Source organism: Hipposideros armiger, unplaced genomic scaffold, assembly GCF_001890085.2.
Source record: "Hipposideros armiger isolate ML-2016 unplaced genomic scaffold, ASM189008v1 scaffold_609, whole genome shotgun sequence".
NCBI classification, from domain to species: Eukaryota; Metazoa; Chordata; class Mammalia; order Chiroptera; family Hipposideridae; genus Hipposideros; species Hipposideros armiger.
In genome coordinates, this window is record NW_017731959.1 from 846239 (window position 1) to 869678 (window position 23440).

General features: G+C 54.2%; 2 protein-coding genes across 7 annotated transcripts; both read left to right on the forward strand.

The window, feature by feature from the left end:
- The first annotated feature begins 3120 nt into the window (after positions 1 to 3120).
- KIRREL2 (kirre like nephrin family adhesion molecule 2) lies at positions 3121 to 11036 on the forward strand. 2 transcript variants are annotated; one of them, XM_019624809.1, is made up of 16 exons: positions 3121 to 3293; positions 3535 to 3684; positions 4234 to 4383; positions 4545 to 4705; positions 5112 to 5262; positions 5540 to 5645; positions 5766 to 5914; positions 6223 to 6350; positions 6441 to 6573; positions 6876 to 6976; positions 7136 to 7355; positions 7826 to 7930; positions 8276 to 8379; positions 8695 to 8760; positions 10037 to 10075; positions 10345 to 11036. In XM_019624809.1, the coding sequence occupies exons 1-16, from the start codon at positions 3242 to 3244 to the stop codon at positions 10414 to 10416; spliced, it is 1887 nt and encodes a 628-aa protein (XP_019480354.1). In that variant the 5' UTR covers positions 3121 to 3241; the 3' UTR covers positions 10417 to 11036. The 2 variants fall into 2 exon arrangements, with proteins under 2 accessions (XP_019480354.1, XP_019480353.1); XM_019624808.1 differs by having other exon boundaries at positions 10037 to 11036.
- A 1220-nt stretch (positions 11037 to 12256) lies between these two features.
- On the forward strand, positions 12257 to 21468 carry APLP1 (amyloid beta precursor like protein 1). 5 transcript variants are annotated; one of them, XM_019624811.1, is made up of 17 exons: positions 12257 to 12598; positions 13500 to 13643; positions 14480 to 14612; positions 14830 to 14942; positions 15177 to 15310; positions 15421 to 15596; positions 16046 to 16176; positions 16538 to 16612; positions 17528 to 17686; positions 17767 to 17895; positions 18778 to 18877; positions 19676 to 19783; positions 20042 to 20068; positions 20257 to 20327; positions 20569 to 20631; positions 20763 to 20906; positions 21023 to 21468. In XM_019624811.1, exons 1-17 carry the CDS (start codon positions 12452 to 12454, stop codon positions 21119 to 21121), a joined length of 1953 nt encoding a protein of 650 aa, XP_019480356.1. In that variant the 5' UTR covers positions 12257 to 12451; the 3' UTR covers positions 21122 to 21468. The 5 variants fall into 5 exon arrangements, with proteins under 5 accessions (XP_019480356.1, XP_019480357.1, XP_019480359.1 ...); XM_019624812.1 differs by having other exon boundaries at positions 20045 to 20068; XM_019624814.1 differs by lacking the exon at positions 20569 to 20631 and having other exon boundaries at positions 12334 to 12598.
- Positions 21469 to 23440: the final 1972 nt, after the last annotated feature.

The window sequence follows — 23440 nt, forward strand, 5'->3', positions numbered from 1 at the left end:
CCAGCCTGATCTTGTCCTTGCACTGTTACCTCCCCCAGGCACCCTCTGGAGTCACCAGCTCCAGGCCTCTGCCCAGCAGGCTCCTCCCGGCTCAGCTGGAGAATGAAATCCCCTGTCAGCACATGCCAGGCATATTCCTCCGTGCCTCCCCAGCCCCCATGACCCCAAGGGCCTGGCTTGGGCCAGGGATAAGAGGATGCAGGTCAGACCCAGCTCAGCATGGGGAGCAGAAACCTGGGCCTGGTGTGGGGATAGGCTTCCCCACCTCTTCCCTGCCCTGGTACAATGACCTTGGCATGCTCCTTGCTTGCTGAGTAGACATTGCCCCCTCAGTGACATCACGAATGTCCACTAAAGAGTGTGCAAAAGTGTGTGTGAGAGGCTGGGAGAGTGCAGATATCTGTGTGCACGTGTGTGTGAAGTGCATGTGAGCATGCGTGTGAGTATGGGGAAGAAGAGAGTGAATTGTGATCTGTGAAAGCATATGCATAGTGTATGAGTGTGTACAAGTGTCTAAGGTATAAGTGTGCAGGGGGCAGGGCAGTCAGGGTGGGTAAGAGTGAAAGGTAGGGCCCAAGACCACCAGCACAAAGTGTGGGTATAGCATTGAGCCCAGCGTGGGAACCTTTTGTCAAGGGCCTCGTGAGTTCTAGTTCATGTGGCTTCTTTCTGTCTCTCCCATCTCTTCTGTGTCTGTCTCTCTCCCTCCCTTTATCCATCTCGATTTATTTTTCTGTCTTTCTCCATCTCTTTGAGACTCTCCTCTCTGTCTCGGTGTCTTTATCTCTCCCCTGCCCCATTAGACAGTTACCTCTCAGTCAATATTTAAAAATATCACTGTCTCTCTCTACATATGCTTCTATGTGTCTCTGTTTTGCTGTCTTTCTGTTTCTGTTTCTGTTCTCATCTCTGTCTCTCCCTTCCACCCCATATTCTCTCATACACACCAGGAGCTCAATAAATATTTGTTCTCAGTCATCCTTTGACTACACCTCTTTCTTTTATTTATTTCTCCATCTTTGAGTCCTCCTGATTGTCACATCTTTAAATTTCATAACCATATGCTAGTTGGCCTGCCCTCCCCACCCCAGTGTGCTCAAACACGCTCACATAGGATAAGCTTCTTCTCTGCCTGCTTATCTCCTGCAGGAATTGGAACTGCTCGTTTTCTCTCTCACCCCATGACACACACACACACACACACACACACACACACACACACACCCCATATGGTCCTCCTCCAGGAACAAGATGAGGCATCTGGCCTGAGCTCCATCCTTGATGCTCTTTCTTCTTCTATCCCATTATTGTCTCCTTGCCCTCCACCTACATTTCCTCTCCCAACTCCCTCCTCCCACCTCCTGGGGAATAGACTGGATGCAGAGCTAGGGGTTCTGTCATAAGGGCCCTCACCAGATGGTGTCCTTTGGGGCCAGGGTGTAGAACTGTCAGTTGCTAGGACCTTTAATTAGCACAAACCATCCACCCTCCACTTTGGCTGTTTTCCTTCTCTGGATGCTCCTGGGACCCCAGGCTCTCCATCTTTCCATGCCTGTGGCCCCAGAGAGCCAGGAAGGGGAAGCGATGTCAGATGTCTGGAAAAACAGCCTTACTACTCAACTTCCTCCCTAAGCCTCAGGAGTACTGGCCCCAAGCTCATCCGATTTCAAAATCCAAGTGCTGGATCCCCAGAACAAAAGCCAGGAGTTCAGGCCCCCAGATCTAGAAGCCTGGGACCCCAAGACCCACCCCTCTCAGACTCAGGAGTCCAGGCCCACAGCCCCTTTTCCCCAAATTTCCAGGAGTTCAGGACACCATTTCCCTGCCACACACCCCCCACACACACACACACACACAGGACTTAGGGCAGATGTTCACTGCCTGTTGATTTTCAAATCCTCCTGGGCCTGTGTGGGGGTGGGAGAGAGATTGGTGCTTAAATCCACTGACCCTAAGGCTTAAAACCAGATTTTCTGACCCCCTCTCATCCTCTCCCAACTGCACCCTGCTGCAGGCAGAGGACCTAGTTGAGTCCTCAGCTCCTCAGAAACTCGGAACTTCTCAGTCAACAGAGGTCTGAACCCCCAGTCTTAGAATCCTGGAAGTCCAAGACCCTGCCATTTAGGGCCGCAAGACTCGGAGCTCAGGAACAACGGAAAACCTGCGTGTGCACCCCCAATCCCTTCAGGCTCTGGAATGTCAGACCCAGGTTCCCAGGGCTACAGTCGCCCCTCAGTGGCTCCGTGTCCCGCCCACCTGCCTGGCCAGCTGCGTAGCGCACCGGTGGCCTGCAGCGTGGGAACGCCCCAGCTGGGCGGCATGCAGCCGTCAGGACAAGCTGCGTGGTTCCCAGCCTCCCTGCCTGCCCCCGCCAGGGCACCGCCGCCTCCCAGCCGTCTCCAGGCAACTACGGCCGAGTGGGGCAAGGGACTGAGCCCGGACTGCGGGGTCTTGGGAAAGGAGGGGCTAGGGGCCTGGATTCCTGGATCTTAGGACGTGCCGTGGTTTACAGCGGTAACAAGCAGAAAGAGGGATGTTTTGAGGGATTTTGAGGCGGGGAGAGCAGAATCCCGCTTCTTCTCGAGGGTCCCAGCTGCCCCCCAGGAATCCCAATGCCCTCTTCCTGACCCGAGGCCTGGCCTCCCCAGGGCGCGGAAACTAGAGAGGCCCCAGGGGGTCCCATTTATAGCTCTGTTTCCACTCGGCACAGTCCCTCCAGGACCTGGGCTGAGCAAGTTTCTTCCACTCCCTCCCCTCCCTCCTCCTCATCCCTTTTCCCCCACCCCCAACTCTGTCAGGGTGCAGGTGTCCAACCCATCCAGGACCCCCTCCTTTGATCCAGGTGTTCCGGCTCCCAGATACCAACTGGACTAGGGCGCCGGCCGCGGGCAGTGGCCCCATTCCTCGGCGTCTCAGCCGCGGGAGTTTCTCAATGGGAAGAGGGCGGATCCCCCAGGGGGTGGGGCGCGCTGGGGCGTAGCGAATGGGATTAGACCCTCCTGGGGTCTCCCAGAGACTCAGCGCAGTCAACTCGCCGGCGTTTCCGAGCAGTCGGAGCCTGAGCTGAGCAGACTTGAGAAACTCCAGGCCAGGGACAAGGGGGGCCCTAGCCGGGGGTGAAGAGTCGGGCGCGAAGGGGCCTCCGGGCTAGAGTGGTGGGAGGCGTGCTGTCGAGGAAGCTGTTGGCAGGGAAGCCAGTGCGATATTAAGTCCACTGGATCTTGGGGGACACACATTCAGGATGCTGGTTCCCGCCCTCCTCGTCCTCTTCTTCTGCCTCAGAGGGCGTGCAGGTACCGCGATGGGCCGGGGAGGAGGTAAATATGGGAGAGGATTGTTTGACAGCTGCCGCTTTAATGGGGTGAATGGAACCGAGGGCTCGGACTCCTGGGTCTGAGGGAGGAGAAGTCGGGGAGCCTGGGCTTCTGGGTCTGAGGAAAGGGAGGGTTGGGGACTGGACTCCTGGGTCCTGAATGAGGGAGCTCTTGAATGTGCTAAGCTCAGCTCTGCTCCCCCCCCCTCCCGTTCTCCTAGGCCTGTCGCCCCACTTCTTGCAACAGCCGGCAGACCTGGTGGTACTGCTAGGGGACGAGGCCCGGCTGCCCTGTGCCCTCGACGCATACTCAGGGGTGGTTCAGTGGACTAAGGATGGGCTGGCTCTAGGGGGTGAAAGGGACCTGCCAGGTGAGGCTGTTCTCTCTACTCAGGGAAGGGCTGGCTCCAGGGTGGAGGTGCTGGTATTGGGCTATAACTGAAGTTCTTATTTTGACATTTTCAAGTTTGAGAAATTAATGGGCTCAGGAAAACATTTGGGAGTCCTGAATTTTTAGCTTATACTTTTGGTGTAACCCATAAGGTTTGGAGATTTTTACTTTTATTGCAAATTATTATGTAAATGCAGAAAAGCACATAAAACATAAATGGAAGATTTGCCAAATAATTGTAAAGTAGACACCCATATAACCACTACCCAAGTCCAGAAATCCTCCTTATTGCTTTCCCCTAGCATAGCCTGCTCCCTCTTCACCCCAGAGGTAGCATCTAATATGACTTTTATGGCAATTGTTTTCTGGCTTTCTTTCTGAAATGATCACCCCCAAGTTTGAAGTGAATCTGGATTGGGAGAGGGTTAGTGTCTTGGCCCAGCCTCCACCCACTTTTGGTAGTGTCTTTCTGGTGTGGGATGGGGCTGGGAACTCAGAATCATGATGACTCCCTCTTCCCTGATTCCAGGGTGGTCCAGGTACTGGATATCAGGGGATTCAGGGAGTGGCCAGCACAACCTCCACATTAGGCCCGTGGAGCTACAGGACCAAGCATCATATGAATGCCAAGCTACACAAGCAGGCCTCCGCTCTCGACCAGCCCGATTGCACGTGCTAGGTGAGGACCCAGCCCGCTCATCCCCAGGAGTGCCCAACCGGGAAAGCCAGTCCTCGCTGGGAGCCTGAGTCCAGGAAGCACAGAGGAGTGGTCATTTAGAGCTGGGAAGATCAGGGTCTCTGGGCCCAGGTTCCAGCTCTGACCCCAGATCCATCCCACAGTGCCCCCAGAAGCTCCCCAGGTGCTGGGTGGCCCCTCTGTGTCTCTAGTTGCTGGGGTTCCTGCAAATCTGACCTGTCGGAGCCATGGGAATGCACACCCCACCCCTGAGCTGCTGTGGTTCCGAAATGGGGTCCGACTGGATGGAGCCACTTTCCACCAGGTCAGATGCAAGTCCCTGTGCTAGCCCTTGCCCGTTTAGGGAAATGTGTTGGTCCACTCAGACCACAGGCTCATCCAGAGGAGAAAAGGGCATGGGAGGACAGCGGTTCAAAGGTTGGAACCCTTGGTGTGTGATTAAAGATAAGGACTCTAGGGCTGAACTACCTGGGTTCAAATCCTGGCTCAGTCACTTGCTAGTTTATTGATCTTGAGTAAGTAACTTAACCTCTTCTGTCACTCAGTTTCCTTATCTGTACAATGAGGATAATAGTAGTATGCACTTCATAGGGTAATTTATTGTGAGGATTAAATTAAGTGATCCTTATAAGTGCCTAGAAGAGTGCCTGACACATAGTAAGCACTATATAAGGGTAGATGAAATCATTATTATCATTCATAACCCCCAGACCCTGCTGAAGGATGGGACCACTGGGTCAGTGGAGAGCATCTTATCCTTGACCCCTTCCAGACATGATGATGGCGCCACCCTGGTCTGCAGGGCCCGAAGCCAGGCCCTGCCTTCAGGGAAAGACACAACTATCACATTGAGCCTGCAGTGTAAGTGCAGTTGGACACTGGGCCCTAAACCTGAGGTCCTTGGGGGGAAAGAGGGCTGGAACCTGGACTCCAGGGTATGAAGGAGGAGGGGCTATGGACCTGGAGTTTCTTGGGGGGAATTGGGAACTGGAGGCCTGCCTGGACTCCTAGCTCAAAGGGAAGAGGGGACTGGGGACCCACAGTCCTGGGGTAGAGGGGCTGGGAATCGGATTCCCAGGTCTTCAATGGGGAAATTCCATGTCCTTGACGACCGCTAATTATTGGCCCACTTCCACAGACCCCCCAGTGGTGACTCTGTCTGCAGAACCACAGACTATGCAGGAGGGAGAGAAAGTCACTTTCCTATGCCAGGCCACGGCCCAGCCTCCTGTCACGGGCTACCGGTGAGGACCAAGATCACTTCTCCACAGCCAGAAGCACAGGCTTGGGGAGGGCTGGTACTGGGAGGTGCGTAGGTGTGCCTGGGGAGCAAGACAACACTAAGAGCCCCACCACCTCCACAGGTGGGCAAAAGGAGGCTCCCCGGTACTCGGGGCCCGAGGGCCAATGTTGGAGGTGGTGGCAGACGCCTCATTCCTGACTTCACCAGTGTCCTGCGAGGTCAGCAACGCCGTGGGTAGCGCTAACTGCAGCACCGCTCTGGACGTGCAGTGTGAGCCGCGGGGGATCGTGGGTGTGGTCAAAATGGGACTAGCTTAAATGGGCCGCAGGCCAGAGTGGGGCGTGGCTGCAGCGGGCTGTGGAAGGAGCTGGGGCCCGCATAGTATGTAGGCAGAGTTTGGCTGTGTTCAGTCAGTGACAAAGTGGAGCCGGGACGGGGTGAGGGCGGGGCCAGGGCGTGTAAGCGGAGTTGTGGACAGGGGCCCTATACTTGGGCTCTTGAAGGTGCCCCTTCTGAATGGCGGATCCCGGGTCAGATGTGGCAGCCTCCCCAGTCACGTGACCCTCTCTTTCCTCCAGTCGGACCCATTCTGCTGGCAAAACCGGAGCCCTTGTCTGTAGACATAGGGGAAGACGCCTCCTTCCGCTGTGCCTGGCGCGGGAACCCGCTCCCACGGGTAACCTGGACCCGCCGCGGGAGCGAGCAGGTAAGGCCAGATTTGGGGCTAATGGTGGTGGCAAGCAGTGGATGGAGCTTCCTCCCAAGGTCCAGTCCCTGACGCCCCTTCTTATCCCAGGTACTGGGCTCTGGGCCCACGCTGCGTCTTCCGTCGGTGAGGCCCGAGGATTCAGGCGACTACATGTGCAGGGCTGAGCCCGGGCTTGCGGGCCTAGGGGGCGGTGCTGCGGAGGCCAGGTTGACTGTGAACGGTGAGAGAGCGCGGCTTCTTAGAGGATTGGGCAGGTCCTGGGACCGGGATGGGAGGAGGGGGCTAAGTCTAACGGGAGTGGGAGTGGCCTTGAGAGGAGGAGCTTTATAGGGACGGGCCTGGGGGTTGCCCGTTGGACCAAGTGACCTCAAGCCTCGGAGGGGGTTCGGAGTTTGCTGAGGGGCGTGGCCTGGTTGGTTGGGGTTGGTGGGGAGTGCCTGGGCCCGCCTTATTGAAAACTGGCTTGGGGGGGGGGGAGAAGGCGGGGTCTCTCCCCTGATTGGTCCACAATCTCCAAACCAGCGCCCCCATTAGTGACCGCCCTGCACTCAGCGCCCGCCTTCCTGAGGGGCCCCGCCCGCCTCCAGTGTCTAGTCTTTGCCTCCCCCGCCCCAGAAGCCGTGGTAAGAAAATGTCCCCGCTCACATGACCCACCCATCCGTGATCCCTGACCTCCCAGCCAGACTCCCAAACTGTGTGACTACCTCTGATTTTCCCGACACCCTCTCCGCCCCCTCCCGCCCTCCCCAATCTCCTCTGACCTCCCTCTTTTGTGCCCCCAGGTTTGGTCTTGGGATGAGGGCTTCCTGGCAAAGGGGTCGCGGGGTCGGTTCCAGGTGGAGACGTTCCCAGCACCGGAGGGCCACGAGGGACAGGGTCCAGGTCTGATCTCTGTGCTACACATTTCGGGAACCCAGGAGTCCGACTTTAGCCAGGGTTTCAACTGCAGTGCCCGGAACCGGTTGGGTGAGGGAGGCACCCAGGTCAGCCTGGGCCGTAGAGGTGAGATCCTGGGCCTGAAGACCGCAATCTGAGGATCCCACACCCCCACAACGCTACAATCCCCAAACCGAGGACCTCCAAATGCAGAGACCCTCCACCCCAAAATAAACCTTGGGAGCCTCAAAACGATGAGTACCTTGAATTCTGAGAACCCAAAACAATAAATTCTCTCAAATATGGAATCCTAAACTGAAACACCCCTCATACTCAGGTTCCCCAAAGAAGGGAACCTCCAGAGTTAAAGCTCCTCAAATTCTAAGATTCCCCAGAGCCAGGGAGTTTAAACTTGTGGAATCCCAATTTCATGAGCCCTTAAGCCCAGGAACCCCAAGCTAGAGGACTACAAACCTTGGGTAGCCCAAATTTGGCAACCCATTGAACCCAGAGACACCAACCCAAACCCTAATTCCCTCTTCCCCAGTTCCTCCTTCAGCTCAGCCTCCTCAGAGTATCCTCTCTTCTCCCTGCAGACTTGTTGCCCACTGTGAAGATTGTGGCTGGAGTGGCCTCTGTGGCCATGACACTCCTTATGGTCATAACTGGGGTGACACTTTGCTGCTGGCACCATGGCAAGGGTCAGTACCCAAGCTCCACCCCAGCACCCTTGCTCCCACCCCCACAACACACACTCACCCTGCCCACTGACAAGCCGGGCCTTGGGACCTGGCCCCAGTGCTGCCTCTCTAGCTGCTCGTGGGGCTTGGCTCACTTTCGTGCCCTGGTTCCTCCTTAAAGCCCTACCTCCACTTCCTCAGGGTCACACTCCTTGCCCTTCTCAGGCCAGAGCTCTAATTGGTTCCTAGCCTCCTAACTCTATTCCCCCAGTCCTCTCTCTTTCTGCTCAGTCGTCTTCACAAACTGTGACCCTGCCCCATTGCTTATCTCTGTCTCCCCCTCAACCCCACTGTTCCTGGCCTTAGCCTCTTTCTCCAAGCAAAACAACCTGGTGCGAATCCCAGGCAGCAGTCATGGCTCCAGTTCTCGGGGCCCTGAGGAAGAGGAGACAGGCAGCAGTGAGGACCAGGTAGGAAGCCAGGGTCTCCACACCTGATTGTGCCTCTAGAACCAAATAGTAACCCAGTCCCAACCGGGCCCCTAAACTCAAATTGGGCCCTAGACCCAGCATTGACCCCAGACCAAAATGTCCCACAAATCCAAATATGGCCCTGACCAAGTTATTCCCTAGATCCAATATGTCCCCAAGGCCCTTTGTTTTCCTGCGTCCAGAACCCAGCTCCCTCCCGCCTGGCCTCCACTATCCAGTTGAGGGTCCTTGGGTTCTGGAACTGGGGCAGGAGAATCCTTTGACCACTCCATCTCACTAAGTACCCTACCCCAGGGCCCTATTGTGCACACGGATCACAGTGACCTGGTTCTGGATGAAGAGAGGGCTCTGGAGACCAAGGTGAGTGTTGGGAGGGGTGGGGCTCACTTCATCTGTGTCTCCAACTCTCTCCCTGCTTCTGTCCCCTTCTTTTTTGTTCTGTTTCCTGCAGAGCTGGGACCTAGCCCCCTCTGCTCTCTGCCTCCTGCCTCCTGGGCTGTCTCATCCACCTTCACATATCTTTGCATATCTGCTGGCTCTGCCCACATATCTGTCCCAGCCTTGGCCTACATCTTGAGCCCCAGATCAGGGTTCACTCTGCCTGTGCTTCCCCCATCATAGTCATGGTTGAGGCCTCCTGGATGCCTCTCCCCGGTTGCCTCCCCCAGGCCCCTTCCACCTACCAGGTCCCACACTGGCCTTACATCTCCCCAGACCTGCGCCTCCTTTGGGGATCCCATCTGACCTCAGTCCCCAGTCCAGAGCTCTTCTCTTTCTCCTCTGTACCTAGTACATGCTTTCTGCTATTCTCTTGGCCTAAAACACTCCCTAATACCTACCTAATTCTCTCCTTCAATTCCTCTGGTCTTAGCTCAAACACTTCTTGTTCTATAAAGCCCATGCTTCCCTTCTCACAGCCCTGATCATTCTGTCTGTGTTTTGCCTGTCACAGCCAGGACCACTCTGATCTGGGCATCCCCATCACAGCCTGATCACTATGCTGAAGGTTCCTCCATCGCAACTAGTTACTCTGCTTAGGCTTCCCCATCACAGCCCTGATAATCCTGTCTGTGCTTCCTCATCAAGCCCCATCACTCGTCCTGTGTTTCCACCATTACAGTCCCAGCCACTCTGCCTGTACTCCCCCCCCATCGTAGCTCTGGCCCCTCTGGGCTCTGTCTGGTGATCTTCATTTCCCCTTTGGCCTGGGATCTCCATGAGGACAGATCCCGGTCTATCCCAGTGATAGATGTCTCCAGGAGCAGCACAGGGCATGACACAGAATCAAAGCCTTGGGGCTGTAGGGCAGATGAATGAATAAATGTCTTGGTCTCAGTCTCTCTCTCTCTTATTCCCCCTGCATCTTCTATACCACCACCCTTCAGCAGGCCTATATCCCTCTGTCTCTGCCTTTCTCTGCCCATCTCCTGTGTCTTTGTCACTTGTCACTGTTTTTCTGTCTTATTTTGTCTTCCTACTAGTCTCTGTCAGTCTCTCTGTCTCTGGGTCTCTGCCTGCTCCTGTTTCTGTCTTTTTGTCTCTTACTAGGCCTGGCTCTATCTCAGTGTGTCTGTCCACCAGTGGCCCTCATCTCCCTATACCCTCACACGCTCACAAATCCTATTTATCCCCTCAGGACTCAACCAATGGTTACTACAAGGTCCGAGGAGTCAGTGTGAGCCTGAGCCTTGGTGAAGCCCCTGGAGGAGGCCTCTTCCTGCCAGCTCCCTCCCCGCTGGGACCTCTGGGCACCCCTCCATTCTACGACTTCAGCCCACACATGGGCATGCCTGCCCCCTGCAGACTGTATAGAGCCCAGGCAGGTTATCTCACCACACCCCATTCTCGAGCTTTTACCAGCTACATCAAGCCTATATCGTTGGGACCTCCAGATCTGGCCCCCGGGACTCCCCCCTTCCCCTATGCTGCCTTCCCCACATCTAGCCACGCGCGTCTCCAGACTCATGTGTGACAGCTCTCCAACTGAAGAGTGTTGGGATCTTCAACTTGCCATAATGGATTGTCCTGGTTTCTGAGGAACCAAAACAAGTTGGTGACCTTACTTCTCCAAAACTGAACATTGAGGAGAGGGATAGATCATTACTATTGCCTGGGTCATTACTGTACAGTTTGTTTGGCCAAAGGGATGCCCCAAATGGGAGCAAGATGGCCACTATGCCCACCTATTCCCCTGTGTAAGAAATTCAAGATGCCAAGTGGGCCTTTTGCAGAGGAATAGGGACAGGAGGTGATGAAAGTTAAGCAGGGGTGGACGTTGTTTCTAGACACTGAAAGAACATATTTCAAGATAACCACCTGTATTGAGAAGAAAGGTAACATAGGGTAGATTAAGATGGAGTCCAGACCAGGCCCTTTCCTGGATGTCTCTGAGAGGCACTTTGCTTGGCCAATGGAAGTGCAGCCAAGATGGCAGTTCACTCTTTAGGAACCCAAGATGGCCACCATCTTGATTCCTTCCACCTTCCTTAAAGGCCCTGGAAGAATTGGGCCCAAGGAGTGAGGATAGGGTGAGATCTGCCACTGGACGGGGTGGGGGTGGAATCTGGGGATGAGAATATTTATGTTTAATAAAAAAAAAAGTCAAAGAAGTGACTGTGTGTTCAGGATTCTCTTGGCCTTATTACCCTTCATCAAGGAAAGGATCCATCAAGGCTGCCCTAAGGCCCTTCCTCTACCCTTAGCTATAAAGTGGCTTTAGGAGCAAAACAGGGAGTGACCCCCAACCCCTTGCTACCTGTTTAATTCTCCAGGCTCTTGTACTATATACATCTGCACAAAAATACATGCACAAATGTACACATATGACAAGTGTGCCCCGATTGGCTTGCGGACAAGTATTCTACACTGTCATTTAAGGAGACAACACAGTGAGCCCTGAAGGGGAGGCAGGGGAGGGAGAGACTATGGGTGGGAAAATAGAAATACTCTCGTACTTAGAGCAAAGATGGGGGTCCAGATCCTTGTCCTGAGGTGCTGGGTACCTGACTCAGGTCATCCTTTAAAAAGGGGACTGGGGTCTTGTTAAGGAGACCACTGCATAGACAGCGTAGAGGCCTGACCACCGCACTGTATTTCTGAAGTTGATGTTGAATAATATTGTATGTCAACTACAATTATATATACATATAGCCACAGGATGTGGAGTAGAGTGCAGGAATGGAGTCAATGGAATTGTAATAGATAAGTATGACATCGGGGGTGGGAGGGCAGTGGATGGAGGGAGGTTGTTACTTTGTGAGGGGTGAAAAGGATAACTAGTGCATTGTTCTGTACACCTGAAACTAATAATAATTTAAAAATGAGCCAGTTTTTAATGCACCAGGTGATGTAAATTTCACTTCATTTCTTCAAGAAATAAAGGTAAAAAATGAAAAATAAAATAAAATTTAAAAAAGGGGCCTGGGGGCTTTGTGTCATGGATCCTTGAGCTTGGAATTAAAGGTCCAGACACCTGAGACCCTCAGGAAGCGGAGCAGAAGGCCTAGGGCTCTTGGGACTTAGGGAGAAGAAGGCTGGGTCTCAACTGCTGTGTTTTTGACTGGGGTAATTTTGGACGGCTGTATTCCTAGGACCTTGAGAGAGGAATTTGTTAGGGGTTGGGGAGTGTCTCCAATGCTGACAATCCCTGGAAAAGAAGGAAGCTGATTTGTGAGTGTCTGGGTCCAAAGGAGGGGAAAGCTGGGGATGAGAGTCTTAAGGGAGGTCACAAATCCACAAACGTGGAGACTGTGTCCTAGACTCCAGGCTAAGCCCTTGCATGGAGTGGGACACCTGGAATCTCAAGGGGGCGGGGGCTTGACGCAGGCCCCCACCCAGGGTTTCTGAGCTGCTCCATTCTGCGCAGAGCTGCCACGCTATTGTCCTGGCCAGGAAGGCGGGGCTGGCGTGGGGCGGGGCTGGCGGCGCCAGCGCAGCCCGGGGGCGGAGGGAGGAGGAGGCGGCTGTGGTGGCGCTGGGAGCTCCTGTCACCGCTGGGGCCGGGCCGTGCAGGGCGGGAGTGCAAGGGACGTGAGGGCGCGACGGCCCAGACATGGGGCACGCCAGTCCCGCCACTCGCGGTCTGGGTCGCCGCCGGGGCCCGCCGCCGCTGCCGCTGTTGCTGCCACTATTGCTGCTGCTTCTGCGCGCGCAGCTCGCTGTCGGGAGCCTGGCCGGTGGGAGCCCCGGCACGGCCGAGGTGAGACCCGGCCGGGTCCTGGGGGATGGGGGAAGGGGCGGGACCCGGCCTCTGGACCCCAACGCGAACATGTCCAGGGCAGGAAGTGCAGCCTTTCTAGTCAGGAGCCGGCCCCCAGGCACCCCTAACGGCACTAGGCATTCATAAACCCAGGAGTCCAGGCCCCAGCTCCCCATCATCTGTCGTCCCAGCCCCCTTCCGCCCCCAGCATAGGAACTGGCTTTTTCAGAGCTCCTGGTCCCAGAAGTCCAGTCCCCTCAGACCCTCTAGACCTAAGTGACTTAGCCCCAGCCCATTCCCACCTGAACATAGGACCCACCAGGCAGTAAGACACTTGAATCTGGGCCCCTTGTATCCTCTGGACCCATGTGAGGGCTCTGCAGCCTCCCTGGACCCAGGGGTCGGGGCCTCGAGCCACCGCCCCCCGACCCAGGATGTAGTTCTCCAGCCCTCAAGGACTTGGTGTCTAGGCCTGCAGGGCCCTGAAACCAGGCCTTGTCTGTCGTCTTTGCACCGAAGAAATGGGAACCTCAGCTAGGGATGGAGGGAGGAGGGGCCAGAACGCCTGGGTTCTGACCTCCTCCCCCGCGATTCGGGTTTAACCCCTTCAGGCTCCCGTGTGGCTGCGCTGGGGTGGGGGCGGAGCCTGTCTCGGCCGCAACAAAGCCGCGAGAATCCTGGGGGACGCGGGTCGCCATAGCAACAGGAGAGCTGGGGCGATCCCTCCCTGTGGGAGCTGTTTCCCGGGAAACCGTACCTCTACTGAGGCGGGTGCGGCGTCCTTGGTGGAGGGGACTGGTTTTGGGGGTCTAAACATCTGAGTCCTACAGAGCAAAGGACCAAGGGACTAGCATGCGAACGTCCCCCGGGCCCTCACTGACCTCTCCACCTCCACACCTAGGCCCCGGGATCCGCGCAGGTGGCTGGACTATGTGGGCGCCTAACCCTTCATCGGGACCTGCGCACCGGCCGCTGGGAACCAGACCCACAGCGCTCGCGACGCTGTCTCCGGGACCCGCAGCGCGTGCTGGAATACTGCAGACAGGTGGGCGGGACCTACTGAGATGGGCGTGGTCATTGGGAACGCGGGTTCCAGATGTAGCCGAGTCGCCCATAGGAAGCTAGACATGCAAAAGGCCAGGGAGATAAGGGATCTAAAAAGGCTTGGGAAGCTAAGGAGCGTGGCTAACAGAGGCAAAGTTCGAGTAGGACAGGACCTGTTTTTGAGAAACTAGGCCAGGAAAGCGGAGAACCGTGCAAAGACTAGCTAAGAAAAGTATTCATCCAGTGAAGTGAGGGAGCTTAGCAGTAGGTGGTGGGCTCCTTAAAGAGTTAGGGGTATAGGTGGACGTGGCCAAAAGAGAGTCGAGGCTAAGACAAAAAGACCTTAGGGGCCAACAAGACAGGAAAAGGGGTGAAGCCCAATGAGAGTGGCAAGCTAGGAGATGTGGCAATAGAAAGAGAAGTCTGATGTAAAGAGAAGGGACGCTTACTGAGAGTCCAAACAGGGAAAGAGGTGAGGCTTAAAGGTTGAAATCTATGGAGAGATGAACTTGATTGGGGAAGGGGCCCAAGGTGACCAGAAGAGAGGTGGGCTTAGAGAAATTGAGTTTATGGGCGTATGGAGGGATCTTTGTAAAGAAACTGGACAGGCAAAGGGGTGGGGCCTAAGGATGGCGGGGCTTTTAAGGGAGAGTTACTAGGGGGCGTGGCCACTGAGCCTGCTGGACTTAGATATCTAAGACCGGTTCTTTGCAGAAGTAGGGCCTAAAGATGAGAGGGCCTTATGAACACTGGAGCCTTGAAAAGGGACGTTGCCAGTAGGGAAGCGCAGCTGGTAGGGCGGGCAGTGGGTTGATTGCCCCCACCCTTTGCCCCCAGATGTATCCGGAACTGCAGATTGCACGTGTGGAACAGACGACACAGGCCATTCCCATGGAGCGCTGGTGCGGGGGTGCCCGGGGTGGCCGCTGTGCCCACCCTCACCACCAGGTTGTGCCTTTCCGCTGCCTGCGTGAGTCACAGGCTGGGGGAGGCAAACGGAGGTGGGGGACTCCCAGTGGCGAGATTCTGGACCCCAGTCTCAAGGCTCACATTAAGGAGCTGGATGCCTGGGTCCTGAGAGGGGCACAGAAGCCTCTGAAGATTAAAAAAAAAAAAAATCTGGATTCTGAGGAGGGTGGGGCCAGTGGCTGTGGGCAGGTCTCACTTTGGTGCCCTCTATTCTCCAGCGGGTGAATTTGTGAGTGAGGCCCTGCTGGTGCCTGAAGGCTGCCGGTTCTTGCACCAGGAGCGCATGGACCAGTGTGAGAGTTCAACCCGGAGGCATCAGGAAGCACAGGAGGTTGGTCAGGACCCTGGCCCATCCATCTTCACCCCCCAGAACCCAGGAGTCCAGTCCTCTAACACCTTCCTTCTCTAGAAGCCAAGAGTCTGGGCCTCAATCCCCTCTTCCCACCAGACAGAACCAGGAATCCAGGCTCCCAGCCCCATCAGCCCCCAAGACCCTGGCATTCAGGCTCCCCCCTTGCCCTTTCCTACTCCACAGTCCTGGCACCTGGGCCCACTCTTCCCACAGGCCTGCAACTCCCAGGGCCTCATCCTGCATGGCTCGGGCATGCTTTTGCCCTGTGGCACGGATCGGTTTCGAGGTGTGGAGTATGTGTGCTGCCCCCCTCCAGTGACCCCCGACCCGTCTGGGACAGAAGTTGGGTGAGTGGGAGGGAATCTTCCATGTCCATCCCAAGGCTCCTGAGGCAGGAGATGGAAGCCTGGGGGCCTGGGCAAGGGTTCTTATTGCCTTGGGTCTTCTGCTCCCTCAGTGACCCCTCCACCCGGTCCTGGCCCCTGGGTGGCAGAGTAAAGGGGGGTGAGGACGAGGAAGAGGAAGAACCCTTCCTACAGCCAGTAGATGATTACTTCGTGGAGCCCCCACAGGCTGAAGAGAAGGAAAGAGTCCCACCTTCAAGCTCCCACCCTCCTGCAGGGTTCAGCAAAGGTGAGGCCATTTCTGAATCCCTAGTTCCCTCCATCCTGGAGGGAGGATGATTTGAGGGAGACCTGGTGTAGGAAAATCTTTGGAGGTACCTGTAGGGGAGAGGCCTGATTGGGGGAATGCAATAGATGAGAGCAGCTTTGGATAAAGTAGAGGTGGAAGGGCTGGCCTGTGAAGAATGCAAAGAGTGACAGTGGTTTGGGGGTACCTGGAAGTGGGAGAGCCATTCGGTAGATCCTAAGGATTATTTTGGGAAAGCTTGGAGGATGGTGTAATGGCGTCTTAAGCTTTGCAAGAACAGGCCCAGTCCAGAACTACATTCCCATGATGCTAGGCAGCAGCTATGGACACATGCTGGTCTCCAGTGCACTCTAAGAAATGTAGTTTTCCAGATAGAAATGGTGACCTGGAGATGGGCTTCAGGCTGACCCCCCCAATTCCTGGCCTTGCAGTGACTCCTACCCCAAGGCCCACAGATGGTGTGGATGTATACTTCGGCATGCCTGGGGAAATCAGTGAGCACGAGGGTTTCCTGCGGGCCAAGATGGACCTGGAGGAGAGAAGGATGCGTCAGATTAATGAGGTGATGTTTACTGGGGGCCCCAAGATCCCCCACAACACAGAGCTTCCTAAATACCAGCAAATTCCTCAGAGACAAGTTGGGACTACCTCCAAAGGCTCCCCAAGCCCTCATCAACCCCTCGCCCTCAACGCCACCCTTAAAGTGACTAGGGATCCCTGACTATTAGAATCCTATTGAGCTGCCACCAGATTCTAAGGCAACTCTTCTACCTTAAATTTCTCTGAGTCGTCTTCTTTCTTGGGAACCCAAGAGCCACTAGAACTTAAGGGATCTGGAACCTATGAGGTCTTGAAGAGGGATTGGGAATTCACCAGGTGGAGCAGGGTAGATTTTAGGATCCTGAAGTTACCTTTGCCCCCAGGTGATGCGTGAATGGGCCATGGCCGACAACCAGTCCAAGAATCTGCCTAAAGCCGACAGACAGGCCCTGAACGAGGTAGGCCAACCTCCAGCGGGTCCTACTCACTCATGCCCGTTCATTACCTGGGACACATGAGGTCTCAGCCTGGCTCAGGCCTTGTCCCTGCCTCATCCAATTCCACCCCTTCCTACGTACATCAATCTCTCCTGGCCTCACCCCTACATTTAGCTCCGCCCCCTTGGCCTCTGTCAGACCTGACAGTACTCTCCTCCTCCTCCGATTGGCCATGTTTTTTTTGCCTTGTCTTAACTTGATCCTTACCTCTGAGGACTGGCTCTAGAGTCCTCTCCCAAGTTGGGCCTCCTGTAGTTACAGCCAGGTCCCTCTCAGCCTCTGTTTGATACATTCCTGTTCCTGTTAGCCCCTGCCCCCTGACTTTGGTCCTGCCCCTCTAATCTCACTTTTACAATCCCTTCTCAGTAGACCCAGCTTCATGATTTTCCATTCTGCCTGTCTCATCTTCACCTTGATACAGGCCTATACAACCCCTATACAAGTAGACCCCACTCAGGTTAGCCCCGTTTCCTGACTCTTGCTCCCCACCCCCACCATTCTCATTTAGATACAGCCTGTCTCCACTTGGCCTTGCTCAGGCCTAGAATCCTACCTTTCCTGCAATACTCTCTCCCCTTCATCTTAACACCGGCCAGCTCTGTTCCTAGATTGGTCCCACTTAGTACAGTTTACACCTCCAGCTTGGCTACCAGTAGGCCTAGTCCTTCCCCTGCTCTACCTGGCCCTGTAGCCCCATCTCTTTCAGTCAGTCTCCTGTAATCTAGTCCCACCCCTAGGTTGACCCTGCCCAGACCTAGACCCATGCGCCTACTTTAGGACCATGCATGGACCTATAGCCTGGCCTTTCCAGAATGCCATTGATCCAGGCTTTTACTCATCTACACCTCTCCTGATCTGTGCCCACCCCCTCACCAGCACTTCCAGTCCATTCTGCAGACCCTGGAGGAACAGGTGTCTGGTGAGCGACAGCGCCTGGTGGAGACCCATGCCACCCGTGTCATCGCCCTTATCAACGACCAGCGCCGGGCTGCCTTGGAAGGTTTCCTGGCAGCACTGCAGGGGGATCCACCTCAGGTGTGGGAGAGCTGTGGGGGCAGAGGGCAGAGGGTGAAAAGGGCTGGGTCAGGCCTGGGCAGCCTTCATCCTTTCCACAGCCAGAGCGTGTCCTGCTGGCCCTGCGGCGCTACCTACGTGCAGAGCAGAAGGAGCAAAGGCACACGCTGCGACACTACCAGCACGTGGCTGCCGTGGATCCCGAGAAGGCCCAGCAGATGCGCTTCCAGGTGCTCAGATGATTCTGCTCCCAAATACCCTGCTATCCTTCTGACCCCAGTCTCTTCAGACCCTATTTCTCAGACTCTTCTCTTGTCTCTCAGGCTCTCTTTCTGTCCCTTAGACCTCCTTCCTATCCCTGGAATGCCCCCCGTTTTGTGCCTTGGGACCCTTTCCAATCCGTTGGATTCTTACTTCCTGACCAGGGAACACTGCTCCCCCTCCAGTGTCTTTGACACCCTGCCTGTCCCTTGGATTTCTACTTCCTTTTCCAGAATCCCCCTCCTGTGCCTTGAACCCTGTTCCTGTCCCTTGATTCTTTTTTCTCGTTAACCCCACTTGTTTTCCTTGGAGCTCCTGTTCTGTGTCTTCAGATCCTAATTCCTGTTTCTTGGATGTTGTTTTCCTGTCCATGAACACTCCACTCTAGCCTCTTAAGCTCCAAGTCTTGCCCTTGAACTACTTCATTTCTATATGACCTTCCAAATCCTACTTCCTTTTCTGGGACCCTCTCAACCTCACTTTCTATTCCTCAGAACTTACTTTCTGCCCCTCCTATCCTACCCACTTGCCTTCACTTCCTATCTTCTAGACCATATTCCTTGTATCCCATACTTACCATGTCTCCTAGCAACTACTCCTTTCCCTCTACCTTACTTCCTTTCCCAAGTCTCTCACTTCCTGTCCTGTGTACATCTTTTCCTTTTCTTTGTATTCTGTTTCTCTTCCTCCAATTTCCTTCTTCCTGTGGCCCAATTCCTAGTCCTTGTACCCTACTTCCTATTGAATATGCTACTTTTCCTTGAATCCTGTTGCTCTTCCTCCTGAACCCTGCTTCAGTTTCCCCATTTCTAACCCACATTGCCCAGTTCATTCTTTATACTCCCCCACAGGTGCAGACTCACCTCCAAGTAATCGAGGAAAGGATGAATCAGAGCTTGGGGCTGCTTGACCAGAACCCCCGCCTGGCTCAGGAGTTATGGCCCCAGATCCGTGAGTGCATATGACCCCTGCTTCCGATTCCAGATCTATAAGGGCAGATCCTGACCCCCAATCTTTGAGCCTCTCCCCGCCGCTTGAGTTATCTATTCCTGTGTAACAAACACCTGAACTTACCGGCTTAAATCAACCATCTTTGCTCATGATTCTGCCGTCTGGTCTGGGTTCTGCTGGGTGCTTCTGCTGGTTTTGCCAGTAAGTAGATAAGTGTGCAGCTATATTCAGCTAGCAGATCAGCTAGTGGCTGGAACTTTGGCACAAATGGGCCTCTCTACCTCTCCATGTAGGCTCAAGGCCTATCTTCTCCAAGGAGCCCCTCCATGTCGTCTCTCCAGCAGGGTGGCTGGACTTTCTACATGGTGGTTCAGGCTCCTCAAACATGGAAGTGGAAATTGCCAGGTCTTCTTAAGGCTTGGGCCTACATTCTGTTGGTTACAACAAGTCACAAACCCAGTCCAGATTCAAGGGAAGAGGCCTACGCAAGAGCATGAATACCAGAAAATGTGACCTACCACAGCCCCCGGATCTATTGTGACTTCCCATTGGATATCCCACACCTAACCCTAACTCTCCTGCTCTTTAAGGAGGCCATTCTCTTGAAACTTGATCCTTCATTCTCCCTGCAGGGGTGACTTCAACCAGCTCCACCCTTTCCCAGATCACACTTATGGCTACCTCTAATCACTTTACTCTTAAGGTGCCATCCATTCATCCAGTTTTTTGTTTGTTTGTTTGTTTTTGTGGAGTCCCTATGATCACGACCTCAACCACCTTTCTGCATGCTTTATTCAGAAGAACTCCTCCACTCTGAACACCTGAATCCCAGTGAATTGGAAGCCCCTGCCCCCGGGGACAACAGTGAGGACAAGGGTGGGTTGCAGCCTCTGGATTCCAAGGATGGTGAGTTAATCCAAATAGAGATAAACCCAGTTTTTGGAGACAGGACCCCAACTTCATTTCTAATCCCCCAAAGTTGTGGGGGAGTCTGCACTACCACAGTGATGGGAGAGGATGGGGAGTAACATCAAAGGTTGTGGAAGCCTCTGTAGGATCTTTGATCCTCCTGCCTTGGCCCCTGAGAGGGTGTTTCTCCACTCTTTCTTCAATGAAGTCCTCCTCTTTTCACTGTTCCCCTTGCCTTGCCTCCCTGGCTGCCAGCAGACACCCTCATGGCCCTTCCAAAAGGTGAGTATCTCACAGAGTAGACCCCAGCCACCAAATCCCATTGAGTCTCCAAGCCCAGAATAGAAAAGGATCCATATATTTGAAACCTCAGACCTCCTGGGATAGAGTTTGGTGCCGCTTTGACCCCCTCCTCAGGCGGGGCAGCACCACTCTGGACTCTCAGGAGTGAGCTAGGACTTGGGGGGTAGGGTCCACAGAACAAGATGCTGCACCCCATGGGAAAGAGAAGCTGTCCCCCCTGGAACAGTATGAGCGGAAGGTGAGTTAGTCAGCCCTGTGGGCTCCTGAGGGAGGCCTGGGGATGGGGGCCCTGGACTCCAAGGTCTGAAGGAGGAGGGTGCTAGGGGTTTGGATTCCTTGGCTTAAGGGAAGAGGGGTCTGAAGACATGGACTGCAGGGTCCTGGGGAAGAAGAGGAGGATGCCCTCTTCAGCTTTAAAGGAGGAGGAGGTGGAGGCTGGGGACAAATTCCTGGGTCCCTGACACCTCCTGCTCCCCTAGGTGAATGTGTCTGCTCCGAGGGGTTTTCCTTTCCACTCATCGGAGATTCAGAGAGATGAGCTGGTAAGAGGAGGAATACTTTGGGTACCTAGGGGGAGAGGTCAGAGGTCAGTGGCTAGGCTGTGACTCCCAAAGCCACACTGGGCCCTGGTGAGCCTCAAAGATGACTCCTGCCGCATCTCCTCTCCCTGCAGGCACCAGCCGGGACAGGTGTATCTCGAGAGGCCGTGTCTGGTCTGCTGATCATGGGAGCAGGTGGGGGCTCCCTAATTGTCCTTGCCATGCTGCTCTTGCGCAGGAAGAAGCCCTATGGGGCTATCAGCCATGGAGTGGTGGAGGTGAGAGACATAAAGATGTGGTATGGGAAGGAGTTCCAGAGGTTGGGCATGGAGGGGCTGTAAGACCTGTGGTCATGTCCCTATGCCCCACCATCCCTGCCCTGCCCCTATTACAGGTGGACCCCATGCTGACTCTGGAGGAGCAGCAGCTTCGTGAACTGCAGCGCCATGGCTACGAGAACCCCACTTACCGCTTCCTGGAGGAACGACCCTGAACCAGCCCCCTTAAATCCCTCTGCCTGAACCCACACCTTCCCTCTTCCTGGAGCCCCAGAACCCCAACCCCCAGCCTGGGGAAAGGGTCTTGAAAAAGTTCATTTCACACCCTTGTAAGGGGGCTGGAAAGTCTTACTTCCCCTTTCCAGTTCCTAATCCCATTCCTAAGAAATCCCCAGGTATTCCCTTCCTGCTTGGGACCTCTTCACCTTAATTTATTTTGTAAGTTAATTTATTGTTCCTTAAGGTGACCACCAGCTTGACCCCAGTGTCTGCTGTTCCCTGAAATTCACCCTCCTACGTGTTCCCCACTAACATCCCAATAAAGTCCTCTTCCCCACATGGCCATCCTGCATCTCTGTGGGGGAATCGGTGAGTAATCATAGCTCTGGACCCAGGTGTGCATTCCTGCTGTGGCCTCCTTCACCTTTGTAAACAACGGAAAGGATCTTTCAACTGGGTGGGGCCTGTGGAAGGGGGCAGGGCCCAGAGACCTAAGATAGGCTCTTAGGTCCCACCCTGGAGCTTTCCGTGGTGCTGAACAAGCCACCACTTATAGGCCTCTATCTGCTGGGTCCCAGGGTAGACTCAGGGAGCTGGGCTCTGGCAAGTTCCCCCTGCTTCCTACTCACCCTCATACACAATCACACACACAGAATCCACCCCCAACCTATGAGCCCGATGAGGGCCAGTCTTCCCATTTCCAAGACTTCATCCCTTCTTGGGAATGTGATAGGAATCCCCCTGGGTGTGGGAATTCCAGTTATGTATTCCAGAGTTATATGGTGTCTGCAAGCGCCTATTGGAATGTATTCCCTCACGTGTCCCATTTTGTGACATGTTAGAGTTATCCCTTTACATATGCTGTTACCTGCCCCCAAGGGGGTTATTATGAGGATTAAAAGGGTTAATATATGTGGAGATGCTAGAACTATGCCTGCCCCTTCACAAATATTTAATGAATAAATTTTAAAACAGTATGGCAACAAACACTCATATGGCACTCACCCTGTGTCAAGCACTGCTCTGAGGGCTTTATATGCTGGCACACTTTCATCATTACTTCTACCCATGAAGTAGGTACTATGACTATCTTCATTTGTAGATAAGGAAATAGAGGCAAGAAGTTACATCACATTCCCAAGGTCACCATCTAGGAAAGGTCGGAGCTAGGAATTCAACTCAGGCAACCGGGCTCCAGCATCCATACTCTTGGTCATTTTGCTAACCTGCTGTCCCATATGGTGTTCAGGTTGTGCACTGCAAAATTCCAAGTGATACATACACCTCCTAGACATTGTAGATTTGCATTTTTACCACAAATTCCCAGCAGATGGCAATAATGTACCATGTTCTAATGTTAGCATAGCACACAATTTTCTAACAGATGGCTTAGGGAGGGAGCACCTATCTCTAATTCTCTCAAAATATCTGTGAGCTCACAGTGGCTCTTCATAATATATGCATGTAAATGCCAGTCCTGTACATTTAAAGTAGAACTGGTAGGTATTGGGGGAAGGATGCCTACATGATTCAAGTTGGATACAATGCCACAGCTTCATTAGAGGACCCAGTTTGCAATGTCATTTGATTATACTGTCACTTGTCCTCAACCTTAGCAGGAATCTATGATTAACACCACAGGCAGGGGAAAAAGCTGCCTTGTGGTTTGACAGCCAAGGGTGATCAACAGGCAAACAGTGGGTTAGGAGCAACAAGCAGGTGGTATAGCAAATGAAAGACAATTTTGCTCAATATGCTCAGTGCCTGATTCCTTAATAATACTTACATTTTAATGGCAATTCTTAGAGTAATTACTTTAAAAACACTGTTATTGAAATTCCAGCAGGAAAAATAACTTCGCTGTTGCTCATTTGATGTTCTTGTGCCCCCAAGTCATCCTTCTTTTCCCACTGAAATTATGTTGATTTTTTTTAAAGATTTTTATTGGGGAATTGGGGGAAGGGGAACAGACAAGTTGCTGTCCTTTTGTTCTTCAGTCTAGTTGTGGAGGATGTCGCTTCACTGGCCCAAGTTGGCACCATCATTGCGCTCTTCCCGGGCAAGGCAGATCAGTCGCCGGCTTCTGGACAGCTGCCTACGGTGGCTGCTGGCCGCTCACGCTGGCTGCTGGCTACACACAGTAGCCCATGGCAACCCACTGCCACAGGGGCTGCAGCCTAGCCGTCGCCAGTGACTCACGGCAGCCCAGCTCCAGGTTAAGCTGTTGTTCAGCATCTTAGCTGTAGAGGGCAGTGTCACTGGCCCTCATATGTGGGATCTGAACCGGGGACCTCTGGCATCCCAAGCCAGTTCTT